At 29.3% G+C, this 22,598-nt stretch overlaps 1 protein-coding gene across 1 annotated transcript; it reads right to left on the reverse strand.

Moving 5' to 3' along the window:
* Window positions 1–3,544: 3,544 nt before the first annotated feature.
* On the reverse strand, window positions 3,545–12,784 carry LOC119666813 (collagen alpha-1(IX) chain-like). The gene is made up of 8 exons (XM_038076093.1): window positions 12,770–12,784; window positions 5,649–6,116; window positions 5,400–5,591; window positions 5,036–5,308; window positions 4,352–4,760; window positions 4,114–4,215; window positions 3,812–4,051; window positions 3,545–3,742 (listed from the first exon to the last, which is right to left on the reverse strand). Exons 1-8 carry the CDS (start codon window positions 12,782–12,784, stop codon window positions 3,591–3,593), a joined length of 1,851 nt encoding a protein of 616 aa, XP_037932021.1. The 3' UTR covers window positions 3,545–3,590.
* Window positions 12,785–22,598: the final 9,814 nt, after the last annotated feature.

Consider the following 22,598-nt stretch of genomic DNA (forward strand, 5'->3'; position numbering starts at 1 on the left):
AAAAATAAACTAAAGTATCTATAGGATGCGTGCAGCTTTTATTGTTTTAAATTTGATCAAGATTTCAATTTCCTCAATCAATTAGGCGATTCAATTTTAATTCCACCAATGAGTGGACTGATCTTAAGAGCTGAACATTTGTTTTAAAATTATTTTGAATTGGAAAGTTTTCATTAAAGAAGAGTTCATATTCAATTCTTAAAGAGAAAACTAAGGCTAGATATACTCTGTACTCGGTTATTAATAAAATATTCTCAAATCTCCTTGATAAGAATTTTACAGCGATATTGAATTTTAGTTATTATTTTATTTCTTTTTTAGAATCTTTTCTAATGTATTAACATTTTGAGATACTGCCTTTAGCCATATTCTAGCAATAATTTTCCACGGCATAAAGACACCTGAATCAATTGTATGTATTATTTTTATGGAAATATAAAGTGATTTAAATATAGTGTGAACTACTACAGTTCATGTTAACTGTGTTATGCTGGTCACTATCACTGATTTTACCTCATTCATTAACAGAATCTTTAGGAGGTGTTTGGCATCCAACAAGTCATAATTGTTTCCCATCAGTGGTCCCATCATTTATTATTATTATATAGATATATATAGATATAGACAGTCACAAATAAGACATTGACAGTGAAGACAGCAGTTTGGAAAAGCTTGATGAAGCAATAATGATATAATATAATGAATAAATAACTAAAAACAATTAATTATTTAACAAAAATAATAAGACCATTCGAATATATTCAAATAATTATATATTTTTCTCATGATTTCTAAAAACAATTGTTAGGAAAGTTTTAAAATATCTTACTTTGTATTTATATTTAAATTTTAATTAAATAAACTTTAAATATTAAGCATTATTTAATAAATAATAAGCAAACACAAAATATGGCACATTTGTATGGCATTTCAATAATAGGTGAATTGTGATATAATACACCACAGCGAGGTGAGTAAAAAGAGCTTTAATATTACGCCATCTTGTGCAGAATACCTTCATGAAAAATAACTTAATTTCGAGAGTTTTCTCAGCTAAGACTACCGCCATTGACAAATTCATCATACTAAGGCTATAGTAACAGGATGTGTAAGAACAACTCTTACTTAAGTTGAGCTTAAAGCTCTGAACATCATCCTATACCAAATATATCTAAAACTTTCTCAAGTTGAGCTTAAAGCTTAAAACATTATCCTGAAAGCTTTTACTGGAATGTAACTTTAAGCTTTCAACAATATTCTAACTTTCATTATTTGTATAACTTAAGAAATATTTTTTTTTGTTCATGCAAAGCTATCGAATTTTGGTTTATTTCAAACTTCCATAAATTGTTGAGATGTCCTCATTAATTTTACACAAAGTATTAGAGTTATGGTTCTTGCATTGTAAAGAGCTTTTAAAAGCTTTTTACATATCATCTTGCGTTATTGACTATTCATAGTAAACACGAAAGTATTTGGAGCTTATTTTCGTAGTATCACATCTATATATATTATTATTTTTGAAACTTGTTGCTTGGTAAAGGTTGTAAGCAATACTTTTATAGGGAGACTACTAACACCATCTGTAATCAATGCCAAGACCATCACATTTTTATAAACTCATATTTTTACGTTTTTGATTTAATAGTTGAATATATCATATACACGAAAAATTATGCACACCTTGTGACCAAAAACTAAAACAGTTTTGTTTATAAGATTATAAGATACGTTTTAAAAAGATATATAATTTAAGATACATATATATAAGATATATAATTATTTTAATGATTTTCTAATCAGTCTTCTAAAACACAAAAACCTAAACTTCACCAAGAATTACAAATTAACTTTTGATTAATACAGTCCAAACTAAAAGGACAAATATGTACAGCGAGCTTCTTCAGTTCAACGAACAAATAAAATTGTATGAAATCTTTAATAGGTATTACAGAAAATCCTAAAAGAGTCTTTCTTAGACATATTTTAATAAGATACATGTCATTTTTTTGGTCTTTGTATATTTTTTAATATTGATATCAAATTTGTTATATGTTGTAAAATGTCTAGAAGTTATGAATATTTAAAACTAATTTTATCAAGATTTTTTTTTGCATTTTTGCACCATAATAGTCTAAAAATCATTTTAAAATTTTCAAGCCTCTCTAAACGCATTTCTTCTTCTTCTTCTTATATCCGCAAATTTACGAATCGAATACGGCATAAGAAAAAACTGTCTGGTTTTTCTGAAAATCAATACTTAGCTTACACCATTAACCAAAAATATGTACGAATATAGAATAGTTTAAAAATAAACTGGGCACCAGCTCCCATGGGACCAGAGTACTGCGACTATAGTTGATCTTTTGTGCTGCACCAGACCCTAATCGAACAGAAGACATTTCAAATGAAAGTTAGAATGTCAGCCGTTGAGAACCTACTAATGTCAGAAGGCGAGACTCGGCACAGTGACCTCTTCCTAGCGCAGATCAAGGCAAGGCAGTCACAGAAAATGTGACTGTAATGTATGAATATAATTATGTATCACAACTGGTTTGATTTATTTAAAAGTGGTCGTTCAAGCAACGTAGACAATCCATTTCATTTCAACTTCAGAAATCGCCGCAAAATACAAAAGATTACTGATTAAAAGAAAAAGATTTTTTCTGTGGTTTTCTCTTGAAATTTAGTATACAGCCGCCATTGCTTATATAGTTTTTGGGTAAAATTATTTACTATAATATAAAATATATTTGGATAAGTTTATAGCTATCAATTATTAAAAATTTTATTTTAAAAAAAGTTATTAACTTCATATGTAGAAATCTTACACTATAATTCTGCGATTTATTTTATTTTAAATATACCAACTTAAAGATGAACTTAAAGACCATTTTAAATATTATTGTTATATCCATATTCAATTCAAAAAGAAAGTCTTAAAAATACAAGTCTATATTATATTAAAATGTTTATTTACTTCAGTTAAATATGCAAAAAACTGAAAAACCCTTAACTTCAGAGCAACAATTGTTTCCGATATCGACTTTTGTTGTAACAACGTTTTCGGTTCCATCGCCATAAAAAAATAACATTTTCATACAAAGAAAATATAAATATTTCAATATAAAAGGATTACCCTGGCAAATCAGGACGTCACTGTAGTTGGCAATGTTTTCCCGTCAGACATACACTGCGCGGTTAACATATACTCTACTAGCTCGAAACGAATAAAAAGAGTACCATTATCACGTAAGTTATTGACGTTTATTGCATTATGGCCACAGTTCATGGCACACTGTTGCTCCTCTGCAGGCAGAGCCACTACCACGGAGCCACGTTCATGTTTCATTTTTCTTGTTAGGTCTTGTGTGAAATTAACTTTATTTGCATTTTATACTATTAAATTGAAAATTGAATACATTATTCCCTTCACTTGCAGCCAAGAAAGGTCAGAATATTTTTATAAACAATTTAAGGGCATATAAAACACATGTTGAAGTACAGAATATAAAGCAATTAATAAAACATTATGAAGTGCTTTTATTTTTATATTAATTTTTCTTCTATAATAATAGTTCTTATCGATTTTAATATGGTCCTTTATTATTATAACTTGGTGGACCTTTATTATTTCTTTGCTGTTGTGCCAATAGCAAAGGATACATATTATTAAGTTGATATGATGAACAATCTGGACAAATTCCTGGCTCACCTCTTGTACCACGTTCACCAGGTTGCCCTGTTATGAGAAAGAATAAATAAAATTTAAACTAAGTTTATTATTAAATCGTTTGTTGGTAAAGCTTACCCGGTGATCCAGTATCACCTCGGTCTCCAGGACGACCAGCGTATCCTGCAACACCGTCACGACCTTGTGGACCTTCTGGTCCAGGCAATCCTATTTCACCCGGTCGACCAACACCATCTTCACCACGATCACCTTTTTGACCTTCAGGACCACGACCGCCAGGTGTTCCTGGTGTACCTGGTGGACCTACTAAGCCATTATACCCCCTATCTCCTCTTGCGCCTTCAGGTCCTCTTTCACCTAGAATCAAATATTTATATAAATCGTAAAACATAGTTCCAATTTTATTATAAAAATTAAACCTGGTAGTCCCTGTGGACCTGGAGGTCCACGTCGTGTAGCACCACGCAAGCCGGGTGGTCCGGGTGGGCCAACTAATGTTGAAGCAACTTCACTTATATAATCTATAAAGAACAAGTTTTTTGTAATGAAATGTGTACGCAATAATTATAACGTTGAGAGTTTTTTAATTGCTGGTATGTAAAAAAGGAAGCACATAATTTTGTTTAACTTGCATAAAAATATTTGTTTTATAATTACCTCTTACAACAGCTAAACATATATCTCGAATTACAGTTTCTTCCAGCGTTCTGGTCACTTTTTCCTCAGTTCCTGATTCTCCTGCTGTTCCTGGCGTACCTGGTGGACCTGGCGGTCCTACTGGGCCTGGTAGACCAACTGGCCCTGGTCGACCTTCAGGACCTGGTGCACCTTCCTTTCCTGATAATCCAATAAGTCCTGGTGTGCCATCTACACCATCTAAACCAGGCAAACCTCGCAGTCCTTGGGGACCTTCGGGTCCTGGAGGCCCCGCCGGTCCTGGTTCTCCAATTTCTCCTTGTAAGCCAGGTAATCCCTGCAGTTTCGTTATATCAAGATCTATATCTTGATTACTTGCAGCTCCTGGAAGGCCAGGTGGTCCTGCTACACCGACAGCACCCATTAAACCCTATTAATAGAAAAGCAGAAGTTAAAATTTAAAATGATGTATTAAGATAAATATTATATAATGTATAGCAGCTGTTTGAATAGTTTTGAATAGCATTAGATATATACCTATATTAGATATATAGAATCAGTTTAGTGGTTAAAGAGTACGCACATACAAAAAAGTAGCTACTACGTTTATATGTATATATATAGATTACTATTTATATTATTATATTAATTAAAACACTTATATTAACTATTCGAATTTATTTGAAAAATTTGCTATTTACTTACTGGTGGGCCAGGTAGCCCGGGTGGACCTCTTGGACACTGTTCAGGACAGATTTCAGTACGACTTCCGGTTAGAGCAGCAGGCGTAGAAGAAATAAACCAAGGGCGTCTGGTGGATGTGGTTAAAAATGATAAATGTATTGGTATATCAGGTTCATTTGTTGTTGTGGTAGTTGGCATAGGAGTTGGCACACGTAAATATTGTGGTATATCCTCACAGCTAGTATGTAAAGGCTTGTCAACGTCGCAACTAAAAATCATCCATTGTAAATCAATCTGCAAAATTTAATATCATAAAAGAATATAATTAATAAAATTAATACAAAATAATAACGTAAATAATGAATTAAATAAATTTTTTGCTAACCGGAATTGTGTTACGTGTTCTGCAATCGCGTGCTATAGAGAAAGCTCCATCAGTATTATCAATTGGACCACGCACTTGAAGTGGTACACGATAGTTTCCACTTATATCTGGTATTGGTTTACAATCTACCCATAGACGTATGTCATCTTGAGACACACCAAACATAACCTTATGCCATGAGTGATCAAAAATCTAAAAATTATATAAATTTTTAAGGTTGATTACTTAAATGGACAATCTTAAAATTACTTCAAATTCCTCAAATGTAACTGTTTGTATGGTGCCATCAAATTTTGGTAGGGAAAATTCAATTATGTTTTGTATTGGATTAAGTGTTACACTCATTTGTTCCTCATGCCGATAATCGGTTAACTCGAATAAATGCCATTCATTTACCGGTTGGGTTTCTGGTACTCGGAAGGTGCATTCAAATGAAAATTCATTTGGTACACCTTTCGGAAATGCACGTGTCGATTCTATTGTCATGTTTGAATATTCCTCCATATGGTAAGCAGTTTGATAACCAGTTGAACCGACTATTTGCTGCACACCTTCATATTGATAGTGATGTTCGTCAATTCGGTACGAGGAAATAATGTCGTAAGTGGTTAAATCTGGATCACCAGGACGTACGACATTGCAAGGAACTTGGGGATTGTAATCATCATCAGGATCATAGTATTCAGAATTATCATTACCTTGTTGGATGGATAATAACTTTATATATTATATATGTGTTATATATTCTTATTTATCTTAAATAATTTAACTGTTGTGAAAAATTAAATTTTAATCAATATATATATATATATCTTGGTAGAGATAACTAAAGCAAACTTATCGGATCTCCTCAACTTCATCTGGAAAACCAAATGGTTCAACAAGGATTATAAAGGTTAGCAACTCCACTCTCCCAGCAAAATTTTTTGAGGGCATTACAATGGGCAATATATGCCTCCGAGTGGAAGTGCCTTCCGAACCTAACCAAACGTAATACATACAAACTATTTTTCATGTATAGTTCATAAAAACTATTTTGATATAATAGTTTTTAGCCTTCTCGGGGGATTTGCTACCTTTTCGTGGTGGTAAGACTCAGTATGTATAGTGCTCCCAAGAGAGCTGATGGCGGCAGTGTAGCTACCGGCAGGGCTTCCCAAGCCGATAAGGTCAAGAGTGAATACCGCAGCCAAAAGCGTCTGAATACCAAGGGTGCGGTTAAGAGCGGGCGTCTGACTTGCAGCAAGCGACTCGCTATACAAATCTGTTTACGTTGGGATTGTTACTAAGCTATGGATTCATCGACCACTACTTCTTGAATAATTCAACCAAATAAATATTTTTAAATTATCAATCCAAACTGCAATAGAACAATTTATCCAATGGGTAATCGACTACCAAGAAATCACCCTGCTCGATATACCGCAACCGGTACATCGAATTTGGAGTTGCCAAGCCTATGTTAAGCAATAGTTCTCAGATGAACGAAATCGAGAGGAGTTAATGGATCTTGTCCCATCACCAGAATATATATATATTTCAATATATAGTTAATTAACATTTTTGAATATTGTATATATTATGTTATATTTCTTAATAAATATGACACAATTATGTTGACATAATTTTTTTCAAAAAATGTATTCTCGTATTACTTAATTATTTTTATTAAAACTATCTGTTGAGAATATAACATAATTTTAAATTATTTGTTTTTTTTTTTGTTTTTTGCTGCAAGGTTATCAGTTTCTGATTTAAACAGATTTAGCTTCTGGTCTATCCGGTGGAAATAAATTTTAAATGTAATTTCTTTAATTTAGTTATATGTAAATTATAAGTTGAACTATTTATATTTCACAATATTATAATTAATTTTTTTAATTAATTATGAAATTTCTCATTAATTTTGAATATGGTTGCCTGTTTTCACTTATAGAGAAAGAATTTATAATTTTTAACAGCTAAGATACATACCAAATTGCGCTAGAGCATTATTCACTACGAGAGATATTAGAAATAAAAGTACAGTGGTTCTTAGCATTTTGTATTATAAATTCTGTTATATGCTATTTAGTTTTATTACAAAATTTTATTAATATTTTCTTATATATTAAACACTTTTTAATCAAATCACATATTTTCACTTTCAGAAAAAAGATTCGTTCTTCATCGCTCCGTTTACGTAAAATAAATGACTGAAGCATCTAATAAAATATCTACAAAACCATTTCGCTTCTGTTGAATTATCAATGCTCTCAGTTCAATGGTAAGTACTTTCAATTCAAATGAATAAAACTGATTCAATCTTCCAAAGATTTAGTATTTTCAGTCGGTATTACTCTAATTACTTAAGCATATTCTCGCTTGATCGATTCTAGCAGATAACGTTGCATTGCACAAAGTATGAGGTCTTTAGTTATCTCAGAACTAGCTAATACGTACACAGCAAAAATAATTTATTGCTAGTGTTAAATAAAAATAAATATTAGATGTTTATATTTAAAAGTTAATGATGTATACTAGACATAATATTAAAATTTATGATAAAAAAAATTTATTCATATATTAAAGTTACAATAAATTTAACTGCAGGGTTTAAATTTGTAGAGCAGAGCAGTAGAATAGATACTGTTAGATAGATACAAGTCAATATAGGGTCATAAAAGTCTATAATTTTAATATTAACACTGTATGGAAAAACAACAAAACTAAATAGTGTCACCAGAACATAATAAGGTGTCGAAGTATTTATAACGCAGAATCATTATGGTTTTATATCAACAATTTGTATATTACAAACATATTACTTACTTATATCAAAGTGGTCTTTAATAGAGATCACTGCCTTAGGTTATATCTTTCCAATTGAATCGGTCCAATTAAAATAAATGATTGTTTCTGATTTCTATAGGATCTGTAGTAAATATACTTTAGATTCTTATTGGATTTTAATTAAGAGATCTTGCTATTGGCACAGTAACCAATTACGATAAGGCATGTATTCTCTAAAGATTACAACTGAAGCTGCTAGTAGGGGACTTAACAGATAGCCACGGAATGTCTAGTTTAAATGGAATCATATAAAATGCTTAACAACATACTTTGATATTTTCAAATTTCGATTTCTAATAAGAGGAGACTTTTTTGCTGGAAGTTCCTATCCTTCTTATTCTATCTTCTTATCCAGATTCTTTTTTGACATTTTAAAATTTTCAACTCTTTCACTATTAGTATTAACAGTTAGGTTTGTTTAGTAACACGAAATTTATGTTATGATCGCAATATCTTTTTAATTAGAAGTAGATGTATCATCTATTTCATTCATAATTAATTATATATATTATAGGCTTCATTACAAGTTTCTATTGTGGGTCAACTGGAAAAATTTTACTTATAAAATAACTAATAAATTGTAGTAATATTACAATAACAACAATTATAACAGAAACGGATACCAGAAAGGCAAAAAATGTAGAATTTTTCCTATACGGTTGATACCATACATGGTTGATATCATATATGGTTGATACCATATATGGTTGATACCATAAATGGTTGATACCATATATGGTTGATACCATATATGGTTGATACCATACATAGTTGATACCATAAATGGTTGATACCATATATGGTTGATACCATATATCGTTGATACCATATATGGTTGATATCATATATGGTTGATACCATATATGGTTGATACCATATATAGTTGATACCATGTATAGTTGATACCATAAATGGTTGGTACCATATATGGTTGATACCATATATGGTTGATACCATATATGGTTGATACCATAAATGGTACCAACCATTTATGGTTAATACCAAATATGGTTGATACTTTGGCAGTATTTAACCATTTGATTAACAAATTTAAATTTAATGTGTAGATATATGCAAAGGGCAGTCTGTTTCTTTGAAGTCTGTTTCATTTAACCCCTTTAAAGCAAGCTATGTTGCTATTTTTGAGCAATTTTAAAGCACAACTACTCCATCCAGTTATTCTTAATGTCTCTTTTGGATACATCGGTATCTAATGTGACATCCTATGACTTTATTGTAAACTTCCTCAATGTTGACAATAAACATTGGGAATCAGAGTGTCGACTGGAAACCTATAAAAATACAAATTTGAGTAATGTTACAAAGAACTCTTTGGTTATGTACATAAATTAGGAGATACAGGTTTGGACACTTTTTAAACTTTTTACAATAAAATCAATATATTTGTATTCAATTATCAAGTTATTTTTAATGATATTTAAATAATAAGTCCAATAAGATTATAATAAGTCCAATAAAAGTTTGTAATCAAATAAGTCCAATACAGATTAGTTCTAAAAGAAATACAAAACTTTGTCCGGTAATTCGTTAAAACAGTACATTAATACCTTAGTCAGCATATACATATGTTATTGTGTATTGTATATATCTGTTAGTAAAAGATTAAGAGATATAGTATTATTTTATGAAAGTATAAATCAAATATTTAATTCACTTACCAAATTTTAAGACTAATGGAATCAATCAATGTAAACCCGGAATTCCAGATGATTGAGCAGAGACCTTTATTAAAGACTTAATCCCATATTGTTTTCCAATTTTAATGCGTAAATCGACAAGAGAGTGCATCTACAAATAACTCTTATAAGTTATACATCCTCGTATATAGATTACTGGTATGTAAATGTGTAGATATATTTTATTATTTTTATAGAATATTGGCGGCAAAATTTACACAAAATCAATACGACTATCAACATTGTTTCAACATTTTTTTATGATTGTTCAATATTTATATATCGAGAAGGATTTTTGCAAATAAAAAATTATTCGAAATAAACTGAACAGTAAACGGTTTTATGGAAATTTTTACTACCATTTCGTTTTTATGATTCACAAATTTTTTATTGCATACGAAAATGTCCTGGTGAATGCTTTTAGTTTTTATCATTAATCCGCTTGTAATAAAGGATATTGCTGAATAGGTGATTGTTGCTTTTATTCTTTACAATAATATAAATGTTTTTAAAATATCAACTAAGAGGTAAAGGTTAATAACTACTTAAGATAAAAAGTAGTTCAAGAGGAGAGGACTCCATTGTGACAGTACAAAACAATTAAAAGAAATAAAATTGATTAGTAACTGATTGTGTTATATATTTTATGATTTAAGGACCTTAAGAACACTAAACAGTACAAATAAAAAAATTTTATTGGAGTTGACTCATGCATAAACAAAATTTTTCTTTATTATAGTTTATTTAGGAATATCTTAACATTTATTTAGAAGAGAAAAAATGAGACAGAAAGTATTTTTAATTTTTTTATTTTAACAGATAATAAAAAAATTAAAATGACTAATTATTGCCATACCCAACACTACGTTTTGCAAAGCATTTTCATCCAAACTCTATTTCCAAATATTTTTTTTTATATATTCAGTTTAAGAATACCCAAAAAAATATCCAATAGTTTGAGTGAGATGCCCGTAGTTTGGTCTGTCCTGACCAATTGAGGTTGGCAGTGTCGTGGTGGCTATGGTTAAAACCCAAACTGACGTGGGAAGTATGATGGTATTTATTTAGTATCATTCGGGAGCACTAGCCGCACTGAATACATAATACTGGACAACTTGCGCACACCTTAGAAGTGCCTGGTAAAAAGTCATTTTTTAGGCCTAAAGCTAAAACTCGGGTTGTTGTGGTCAATTAAGTAGGTGACAATGATATTACACTATTTATTTACTACTACACTTAATACCAGTATTGAGCCGTAGCCATGAGTTTGAAATGAGTTCTATTTTGGACTTCATTATATATATCTTTTTAAATATGATACATCAATACATTCAATATAATACATTATTATACATCGTTATGTTGCTTTTTACTGTTCTGTGCCATGTGTAGACTGAAGTATCAGTACCGCCGAATATACACAATACACAATAGTTTGATATCCAACGAAAAGCAGGTAGAAAGGAAGTCGAAGTGAAAGCAGGATTAAAACTTTCTCAATTAGGTAAGAAATCTGTTTTCATTCCAAATTTTTTAAAATTTGCATAATAAGTTAGGCATATTAATACCACCTAAACGCATTAAAAAAGATAATTCTTTAGTGGACACTAATTTTGGAAAAATTGTTGTGTAAATAAATAATGGGGTAACCCATTCCATTTCTCAATACAAAATAAATCGAAAAAATGACTGTGACAAAATGCACTATATTCAATATTGATGGAATATATTAAGTTGCTTAATTAATATTCTTTCTTATGATTAATGATATCCTTACTTGCTTAAATTAATGAAGGCACACCAAAGAGTTGCATAATAGTTGCAATTAATTTCAGTGTTTTTTCTGTGCTGAAAAGATTCTGTCCCATCAGATAAGAGCACATAAAAGCATACCAAAGCGTTTAATTAACAAAAGGATAATTACAAAAACATCGCGATTTTAATCACAGCCTTGTACACACACTGTTTTGATTACGACTACGAGTAAAAGTGGCGCATGGTGTTGACAAAGCTTTACGTGCCTTTCATGGTTGACCATTTCCATAGCCTTGCAAGGTACTTTGCTCAAGAGCAAAGAGTAACAACATTGCTCCAATTACCTTAATTATTTATGCTTTTGATGATTACGCGCACACTTTTCATTATCCTCATTTTAGCCAATTATCCTTTTACGCACAGTGCAATGCTAATGGCTGTGCTTACTGTGATGATAGGATTTCACCAGTGAATTTAAGCATAAAATTCTGCCATGAAATTAATATGCGTAACTGGAATATAATGAATAAGGACTCAAGCTGTCCACTTCATAATTTATAATTTATTTTCACCAAAGTGTAAATATTATTCTTCCTAAATATGAATATAGTTAATTTATTTCAATTAGTTTTTCCCTTCCCTTTTTCCCTATATACATATATATATATCGTATGTATGTATACTACATATGCCATATATATATATACATATATATATATGAAAATGATTTTATTTGTGAGCATTATCTCCTTCAATTTGAATGCAGTTATTCGAATGAACCATGAATTTATATGAACCCTGCAGTTATTTTTAGGAAAATGTGCGAAATATACATTTACGAAAGCTATTATCTTATCTTATGAAAGCCGTCATTGACAAAAAATTTTTCTTAAGTCGGAGAAGCCTTACAGCTCCAAAGAACCAAAACGTAACAAGGAATTGAAAATTTAGTAAAAATTTTTTCCGAGAAAAGGGTTTTTTATACTAAAACCAGAACATATAAAACAATATTAAGGCAAATCGTAAGTAATAAAATGAAATGAAGGTTTTATGAAAATCCTTTCTATTTACAATGCCCATGTTTACCATATCAGAACTCATATTCTAGTTGGTACTAGGCGGATGCATTCGTTCCTAGTATAATCAATAAATAAAGTTTGCTATTTTAAATCTCTCTATATCTAGAAAATAACATAACGTTTCCACTTGTATCATTTAGGCAGTTTTGTTCATTAAGGCCGCTAATGAGTATAATATACCATAAAAGCAGCTCTCATATAAACGAGCTTATTTTAAATAAATCAACTGATTTAAGGTGAAAAATGTCATATGCAACCATTGAAAATAAATTTCCCCCAGGGGAAATTTTAATTATTTGGTGTTGTTTTATAAGCCCTGGATACTTATTCAAAGATTTTTTAAAATAATTTACAATTCATTTTATAATTCATAACAGTAATATACCTATATATAAAATGTGTATAAAAAATATATACTGAAATATTATTAGTTTTTAGGACTAAATAAATAAAATTTTTTGTTAGGCTTTAAATAAAAGTGATTCTTCTTCTTCTTTTTCTTTGTTCCGCTAACTCCCAGTGGAGCACAGGGCCTCAACAATTTCTCTGAACCGTATTTTATTTGGAGCTGCTGTATATATGTCGTTCCATGAGTAGCGCGCTGTTGTTAATTCGGCATCAATTGTTCTTCGCCATGTTCTTGAAGGAGCGTTAGCCCGACGACTGCCTTGCGGGTTCCATTTTAGGTCTTACTTAGCGATGCAGAAATTCGACTTGCAAAGTTCACCCACTATTGAAATCGATCAAACAAAGTTGATACAAAATCTTTCTAGTTTTAATTTCTTCTTATTTTTTGTTTGTGATTTGACTTTAGTTCAGTAATTAATGGAACAATGTCACAGAAAACAAAGCTCACCCGCCATCAAAATCAATCAATCAAGGCTGAAATAAAATCCATTTAATTTCTCAATTTATTTTATTTGTTATTTGATTTTAGTTCACTAATTAATTTTCATTTAACAGTTATTTTTCCACATTTCCTCAAAAATAGTTTGGGAATTTGTTGAAAAATAGTTGAACCCACCAAATTACGAATTTTCAATTAAAAGTCACAATTAAGGGGAAGTGTAAGAGTGTGGCATTAAAGTCTTAACAATAATAACGAAAATAGCAACAATACCGAACTGAATTGTGTGACACCTTGGCAAATAGCAAAAATTACACGAAAATGGGAAAGCGGGAAATTGAATGCAGCCACACAGAACACCCAAATGTGTAATTTCAGTTTGCGCCACACAACACAACACAAAACATTCTCGCTTGCATGAAAAATTGGAAAGATTATCTGAAGAATTCCGTGAATATAATGCAACGTGGTGGCAGCACTGCAAAGCCAAACCGAAACACACACGAATTTCATTTTCAATTTCGCACAGATTTCCATTTGGCAATACCCAAAGGATTTTGTTAAACATTCGAAAACTTGTAAATGCTTTGAAAATTTGCTGTAATTTGTGTGATAAATGAAAAAAAAAAAAAAATTTAAAAAAACCCCAAAAAAATAAAACCCAAATAAAAAAATTAAAATCATTTCATTGGAAATGCTGAGTTTTGTAATGAACCAGATTCACTTTAAGTGCAACCCACAAAACCAAGTAATTAAAAATGTACAATAGAGTTTATTTCAAATTTTTCGTTTTATTTTGGAACTTTCATATTATACATTATATCCCTCTTTTCCAAATTTCATTATTTTCTTTTTACACCCATTTGCACAGAATAACAATTATCTTATATATGTATGCCAAATATCTATCACAGTTTCTTTTTTAGTCCTTAAAACGTCCATTATAATAACTATTAGTTAATCTTTCTTTTATCTATAATATCTGTGGATATACAAATCCATGGTTTCTGGACAAATTTTTTATCAAAAATTTTGTTTAATGAAAATGAACTTAAATCAATTATATATTCGATATTCTTTTATATGACCTTTTGCCATTTATCAGGTAACTTCTAATCTCAATGGTGTAGAGCTTCTGTAATTCTGTGGCGAAAAACTTGATAGTCATATGGTGCAAAGTCCGGACAACATGCGATCAATGAATGTATCAAAACTACCCAACGAAGTTACGTCAATTTTTTTGAGTCATCAAAGATGTGATCTAGACCTTGAACTCGTTTCTGACAGCTCACTAGACTTAAACCACGATTGCTTGCGTTAGTTATTCTTGCATTAAATCCATTTATCGTACAATTTGTAGTCCCATCAATATAGAGCTTCTGTGGTGCTGCGGAGAAAAACTTGACGACGTAATACTAGCTGCTCTCGGGTGGTCAATTTTTAACTATTAATACCGATTTGCGGATACCGAAATATTGGGTAGTTAGATGGTGCAAGGTCCGGGCAACATTCGATCAATTGATGTGTTAAAACTTTTTATGTAGGCCTGGCAGTCGTACATGAATTAGTTATTTTTGTATTAAATCCATTTTTTATCGCTCTTAAACTTAGTGATATCGGTTATTTTCTGCGTGGAGTTCGTTAAAAGTACTTACATTATTTTCAGTCTGCTAATAATAAATGGAAAAAAGTTAGGTATAAGTTTCCAGTTAATATGACCTGAATTTTTCAAATTCTGATCTTGGAAGCTGTTTAAAAGCAATCTCGTTAATATTGCCAGGCTTATTGGGGCTTTCCTTGGTTACTAGTATAAAGCAACCTACACAAAGAAAGTACACATTCTTTTTAATACAAACTGTGAAAGTTGTGGAAACAATTGATCATTTTCTCTGTAACTGTCCAGCCCTGGCTTTCAGAAGAAATAGGTATTTAGTGAAGTACTTATTTAATAGTTTATCAAACTGTTCAAAGGTAAAAACGAAATGTCTACTAAATGATCTAAATGTGATGGAATTGATTTAGTTTTTGTCGTTCTATCTCGTTAGGAATATGATAGTAAAATTCTTAAAAATGTCTTATTATGAACAGCGGATGCACATCTGCTGATCTGTCACTACAACCAACCAACCAATAAAACCTTTAATGCATTAAAATATTTCCAATTCATAATACATATGTCACGTGCTGCTAAATCAGGAGCATAAAATGGACTACCATTTATATTATAAATAAGTACAGTATTTAATCATCTTTAATTAATTAAATTAATTTGAAACAAACTATCTTTTTTATTAAAATTTTTACAGTAATCAACTAAAAAGTTTTTTAAAAAACTTTTTTAATTATAAAATTATTATAAATTATTTTACATAATTTTTAAAAAATATATAAAAATAATAAAAATTGAAGTCATTTTAATATAAATTTTTTTGCATATTTGAAAGAATGTTTCAATTTTTGCAATTGTCTTTTTTATTATTCTCAGTAAATGTTGAAAATGCAAGCCCTCATACTTCGGAGAACTTCCAGTGTATATTTGTATGTTAATACAAATAAAAGTTTAATGATTCACAAAGTAAAAAAAAAATAAAATATTTTACAAATTTAAATAATGTGAACAAAATTTAAAATAATTTTACAGAATATTTTTGCATAAAAGAATCCTCTTATAGGAATCCTCTAATAGATTTGAAAGTAAACTTATTTCTAAAACTAAGTCTTCAGGAAATCATAACAAGATAGAATTTCTAAAATTTATTTTCTAAATTTAAAAATTTTTAAGAATAATAAAAAGAATACTAAAGAATGTTCCAATATTATAAAATGTACAAAAATATGTAGTCAACAAATTTTATTTCATTTATGATTTATATTTTAGAAAAACATCTCAAAATTTTATTCAATTAAATGAGGGATTAAATTTACAATCAGACCATTTGTCTTTAAATTTAACGGTGAGTGACTCAATATTGAAAAAAATTAAAATTTGTCATTATGTAACAAATTGGGATTCATTTAACTATTAGTCGAAACTAGCATAATCCTTGTTTACAACCAATGTCAAGCGATAATTTAAAACAAGAACCCTGAAGACTTTACTGAAAGATATCCAATACTTAAATTAAGAATGAATTCTAAGAATGACTACTGTATAAAGTAGTAGAGAATACAGCTACATTTTATATACATATGAACACTAAACGTAGTTTTAATAACTAATTGTGGTGTTTCTCACAAAAAGTAATCTCGTGAAAGGTATATATGAAAACGTTTATGCAAGCTACTCGTTAGTTTTGGTAACTATTAACTATTGGTAACTATTTTGGTATTGGTGTTTTAAAATATTGTAAATTCCTGATAAAATCAAGTATATAAGCTACTCGTTAGTTTTAGAAACTAGTATTAGTGTTTTAAAATATTGTAAACTCGTATAGAATCGTGTATATAAGCTACTCGTTAATTTCAGAAATTAGTATAAGTATTTTTAAACATTCTGAACTCATCACAGAATCATTTGAAAATATATACACAAGCAACTCACTAGTTGCTTGGAACTAATAGTAGGTCTGTTCAAATATTGTAAACTAGTTATATAAACATATAGAAACATATATACAAACTACTCGTTAGTTTTAGAAGCTAGTATCGGTGTTTTCGAGTATCCTAAATTCGTTATGGAATTGTATAAAAATATATACACAAGCTACTCGTTAGTTTTAAGAACTAGTATTAGTTTTTCACATATTGTAAACTTCTATAAAATCACATAAACAAGCTACTCGATACTTTGAGAAAATAGTATCAGTGTTTTCGAACACCCTGAATTCCTTATGGAATCATATAGAAGCATATAAACAAGCTATTCGTTAGTTTTAGAAACTAGTTGTGGTGTTATCAAACCTTTTAATCTCGTTATACAAATATTTAGAAGCTTATTACATGCAAATTACTTGTTGCTTTTAAAAACTATTTGTGGTGTTGTCAAGCACTGAAATCTCGTTAATGGTCGAAAAGAAAAAAAAATTAATAAAATAAATTCTATTTTGTATACTTTTTACAAAAAAAAATTGATATTCATATACAGCATATCATAAGTAGAATAAATATGAAAACTTCAACAAAATTTTTAGGATCACCAATACCAGCTTAATTTCAAATTATTTTAACATAATTAATACGATTCGATTATAAATAGATAGAGTAAATAGAGTAAAGAGTAAATAAATAGAGTAAAATACTCTAGAGAACATACCAGTGCAATTGAAAACTATGTAAATAAACAACAAAATTATAAAAAATATATAAAATATTCAAATGTCTTACTAACAGAAATCTTTGATAAGTAAATTGACATAACACTTAAGAACTTATATCAATACAATTAAATATCTAAGAAATATTCTACTTAGATGTGCACTTTGGTACTACGAATAGTTGCTGAAAGTTTCTACAGTAAAATCAATCAACTCCTAATGATGAATATTTCATTAAAGTTTGAGACAAGTTTAAACCGACGGAGAAAAGTTGGTTAATCGATATTGTTTGCCTCAGTATGCCAGTCACAATTTCATTAAAGTTTGCTTGTTAAATGAAGCATTTGCCATTTAAATTTAACATTAAATTAACTTAAGGCCAAACTTTAAATCTCAAGTGACTCAGTGATTTGCTCATACTGTTTGGTTTCAAAGGCTCTCTGCTATGGTTTCTTTGAACTTCCAAGAAAACTTTTTAAATATATTCAATTTTTTTGCTTGGAATGTATTGCTGAATTTAAAGCAATACATTTTTGAGTCGCTTTTAATCCAAGAAAAATATTGGACATTATAATTAATTAAATTATGATTACTAATTAATTTATAATTACTAATTAATTTTTCATTAATGTATGTAAATATGGTTCTACATACTGTTCAATAACCGCCAAAAATATACCTAAATATAGTTTCTGAAATTTTAATGCTTTAAGGTATCAAAATGGCCCGATGGTGTCGAAATAAGTTTGGACAACCCAAATGACCATACCGACACTAATTCTGTATAAATATCACTGATGGTGCGAGCAGGTAGGTAAGAGTAAGAAAAGTAAAGGATGATAACATTAGCAGAGTAATAAATTAATTTAAAAATATTATCGTAAAAAATAATTACGTACGTAATACGTGAATAAAATAAATAATTCCAAGACCACTGATGTTGGATATTTGACAATACTCGAATTAATTAAAAAAAAATATAAAAATAAATTCTGTTGTTGTAGTTCACTACTTCTCGAAATCTTTCGACTAAATAAATAAATATAATAAAGCATTAAATATAATTGGAAAAATATTGGTATGAAATAATCGATTAATAAATATATCGATAATCATAAAAATTTTACTTTTTGAGATAAAATAAAGAAATGCCTTTAAGTGCTTCATTGAACTAAATCAAAAATATCAAGAAAATTTTTTATTTTAAAAGTCATTCTACTTCAAATTATAATAACATATATGCTAAATTTTATTACAATCATTGTAACTTCTAACATACATAATATATTTTTAAACAAAAAAAGAATTTGAATCTAATTATCCTTATATTAAATCATGGATTAAGGAATTGCAAAATACGAGCATTGTGAAACATTTTGGGTTTAGCCGAGTTCTTGCTTTAAATAATGTAGAACCAACTCTAGAAAACAACTGCCTTTCTGACATAAAGTGATTGACAGTACCTTTAGAAGAGAATAAACTATTGGCAAGAACTTCCTTTAATCATATCACCGCTTTCCTAAAATATTTCCTCTTTCAGTTCTATATATGTAGAATATAAAAATAATTTAAGCTCTTCCGGCAGACATAATGGAAGAAGTGGGGGCGGGAGTATATGGAATTAAACCAAAAGAGGAAATATTTGCGACTAAGAAAACCAAGGTTTTCAGGCCGAAGTACACGCAATTGAACTATGTCTAAGGGAATATAAATGGAAACCCGTCACGTGAAAAAACATATATATTTTCTCTGACAGTAAATCAGCACTCCTAGTACTACGCTCACCTCGTGTAACCTCAAAACTAGTGTGGGAATGTCTTCAACTTCTCAAAGACTTTGTTGAAAGGAACAAGGTTCACTTAATATGGATCCCAAGGCACAGTGGATTTGAGGGAAACGGCAAGAAAAGCGGCGGCCTTATATTATATTGGGCCACAAGCATTCTGCGATCATTCATGAGGCTTTTTCAAACTTAAGTTTAATGAGTGGCTGCAAAGAGCACCTCAAACTTATTGGGATAATATATTTGCCTGCAGATAAGCTAAAGAATCCATACCGTATCGATCAAAAGTCAGAACTAGGGCGCTACTTATGCTGCACAAAAAAAGCATTCGACTTGTCACAGGATTTCTTACTGGACATGGCGGCGTTAAGAAGTATCTATCGAACCAAAGTATTACTAGAGACGATAGTGGCAGACTTTATTGCGAAGAAGAGGAAACAGCAGAACACATTCTGTGTCACTGTGATAGTCTCGCCAGACTCAGACTTCGGTACTCATCTACTGCCTATTCACTTATAACCGAATTAGGCAACATCTCTCCAATAGCATTCTTAGCTGCTCCTGCTCTTATGGAACTGAAGTGGGTATGTCACAATAATCCTCAAAGGATGCAGTGACGTGGTGACAAGTTCCCAAAACTCAAAATTAATTTCTATTTTATTCTTAATTAATAAATTTAAGTTTAATTGCTGAAAATCAAAGTTTAGTGGATTTTTACATAAATCTAAATACAATATGTATGTTTTTTATATTTATGGAAAAGTTTAAAATATTTTAAAATCAAAATTTCATTTCTTAAATTTTTATTGCTACAGCATATTTGGCGTCAAAAAAGTATTAATTTATTTATTTATTTTTTATTGCATTATTTTTGAATTTTATAGCTCTTCCCATATGCTTTTGACTGTCACCACAAAAAAATAGATAATAAATCTAATTCATAAATTTAAAAAACTAATCAATTATTTTATCATGACAAAAAGCTCTTAAAAATGTTTGGAAACTAATAGTTTAAACTATTTCCATAAAACTTATTTAATTAACAGTTTCGTACTCAATTAATTTACATCAATTAGTTAAATTAGAAGTTAAAAAAAATTCAATTTTATTCTGTCCAAAATTTGCTATATCATGGGAATCATTTAAATAAAGGTTTGAAATTTTTTTAATTTTTTTTTATTAGAAAAATTTAATAGTTTTTTATATTGCCAGAAGTCGAAATCTAAAACAAATGGTTAAAACATATTTGAATTTAATTTTATTTATTAAACGAAATTAAAAAATTTTTATGAACTATGTATGTACTTACATATATAAGTATATAGTGTTAGCGTTAAAGTAACGCAACAAAGGATTAAAAATTGAAAAAATTGAAAAAATTATATGTAATAAAATAATTAATTTAATAAATGTAGAAATAAATGCTTTAAATAAATTAAATTAAAATTTCTAAAATTAAATTTAAATAAAATAAATAAAATTTTGCATTGTGTTCACATGCGAGTTCTTAAAAGTTTTTTGGTTTTGGATTGGATTTGATGTACTTAACCGCGGTAGTTCAAAATACAAATTATAAAAATTCCATCCGTATCTTCTAGGAATGATATTCTAGAATAGTCTTCCAAAAATATTTTTTTAATATTTTATATTTAATAAAATCAGCCTATTCGGAGTTGACGAAGTCTCTTGTTTTCAAAACACGCCCCTTTTTGTAAAAGAATGATCTATATATACTTTAAACTTTAGAAGTTAAAATTACTTATATATTATGCTAGTATAGAATTACCATATTTTTATAGTTAAAGCATATTTTACAATAAAAAACCGTAAGCTCTTAAAATCGTAAGTTTTTCCTTTTTTCTCGTTTTTCGTTATTGGTTAATGATGGTCGTTCCTTATGTTTTGCCGAGAGATCGGAATTGAAATTGTGACGAACAATATTTTTAATTATTTTATATCTGTGTAGATATATTCATTTTTTATTCACCTTTATGGAAACTTAAATTTCTAATCGATATTCCGATCAACGATGTTCACTATTGTCTTGCTTTATGTTTCGTAGTTACACCCTGGATAACTGTTGGGAATAATTTCTGAAATATTATTACATATATTATCAGATTTTATATCACTTATTAATTGCCACTATTTCTTGAGTATGATCATCGGTCCAGATATAATCCGATATTTTTATTGTTGTCGTTAAAAGATTTATTTCCAAGTTATAGGTATGTATCACTATCAGGTATTGGGGAACATTTTTTTTCATGCTAACTTAACAATATAGCAAGATTTTTAAAAAATTATGTATACATTTTTATATAAAAAAAAATAATAAAAATTTTTAAAGTCTGTTGTGGTTCAATACTTTGAATGACAAATAGATGTCCTACAATATAAAATTTTTCGTACATTTTGAATGTTTCCCAAATAATAGTATGGGAATAGTATGGGAGATATTGGGAAACATTTTTTCAATGTAACTTGACAATAGAACAATTAAATTTTTAATAAATTTTGTATACATTTTCAAAAAAAAAAAACGTAATAAAAATTGTTAAGATCGGCTGTGGTTCTATTCTCGAATATCTAATGGAGTTGCCCTAAATATTTATATTTTTATTCACTTTAATAAAAGAGCTGTGTGTTTACATAAATTTATCATAAAGCATACAGAATACATTGTCTATTCTCCCCATTTTGACCGACCATTTATTTAAGAGGAATATTGTACCCGCTTATGGTAGATTATCTAGTAGAAGTCATAGAAGGTATAGCCTATTCTTTAACATATTTTTCAAATTTATTTATATACTAGATAGAGTGTAGGGTTAACCAAAAAAAAAATGTGTTTAAATAAAACAACGACTACTTCGGTAGCACGGTGTGGGTGTATTAAAACAATAAGACATGCAGTATCTGCATTCAGATCTCACGTACATGCGCCTAAAAG

This window comes from Teleopsis dalmanni, chromosome 1 (genome assembly GCF_002237135.1).
Source record: "Teleopsis dalmanni isolate 2A chromosome 1, ASM223713v2, whole genome shotgun sequence".
NCBI classification, from domain to species: domain Eukaryota; kingdom Metazoa; phylum Arthropoda; class Insecta; order Diptera; family Diopsidae; genus Teleopsis; species Teleopsis dalmanni.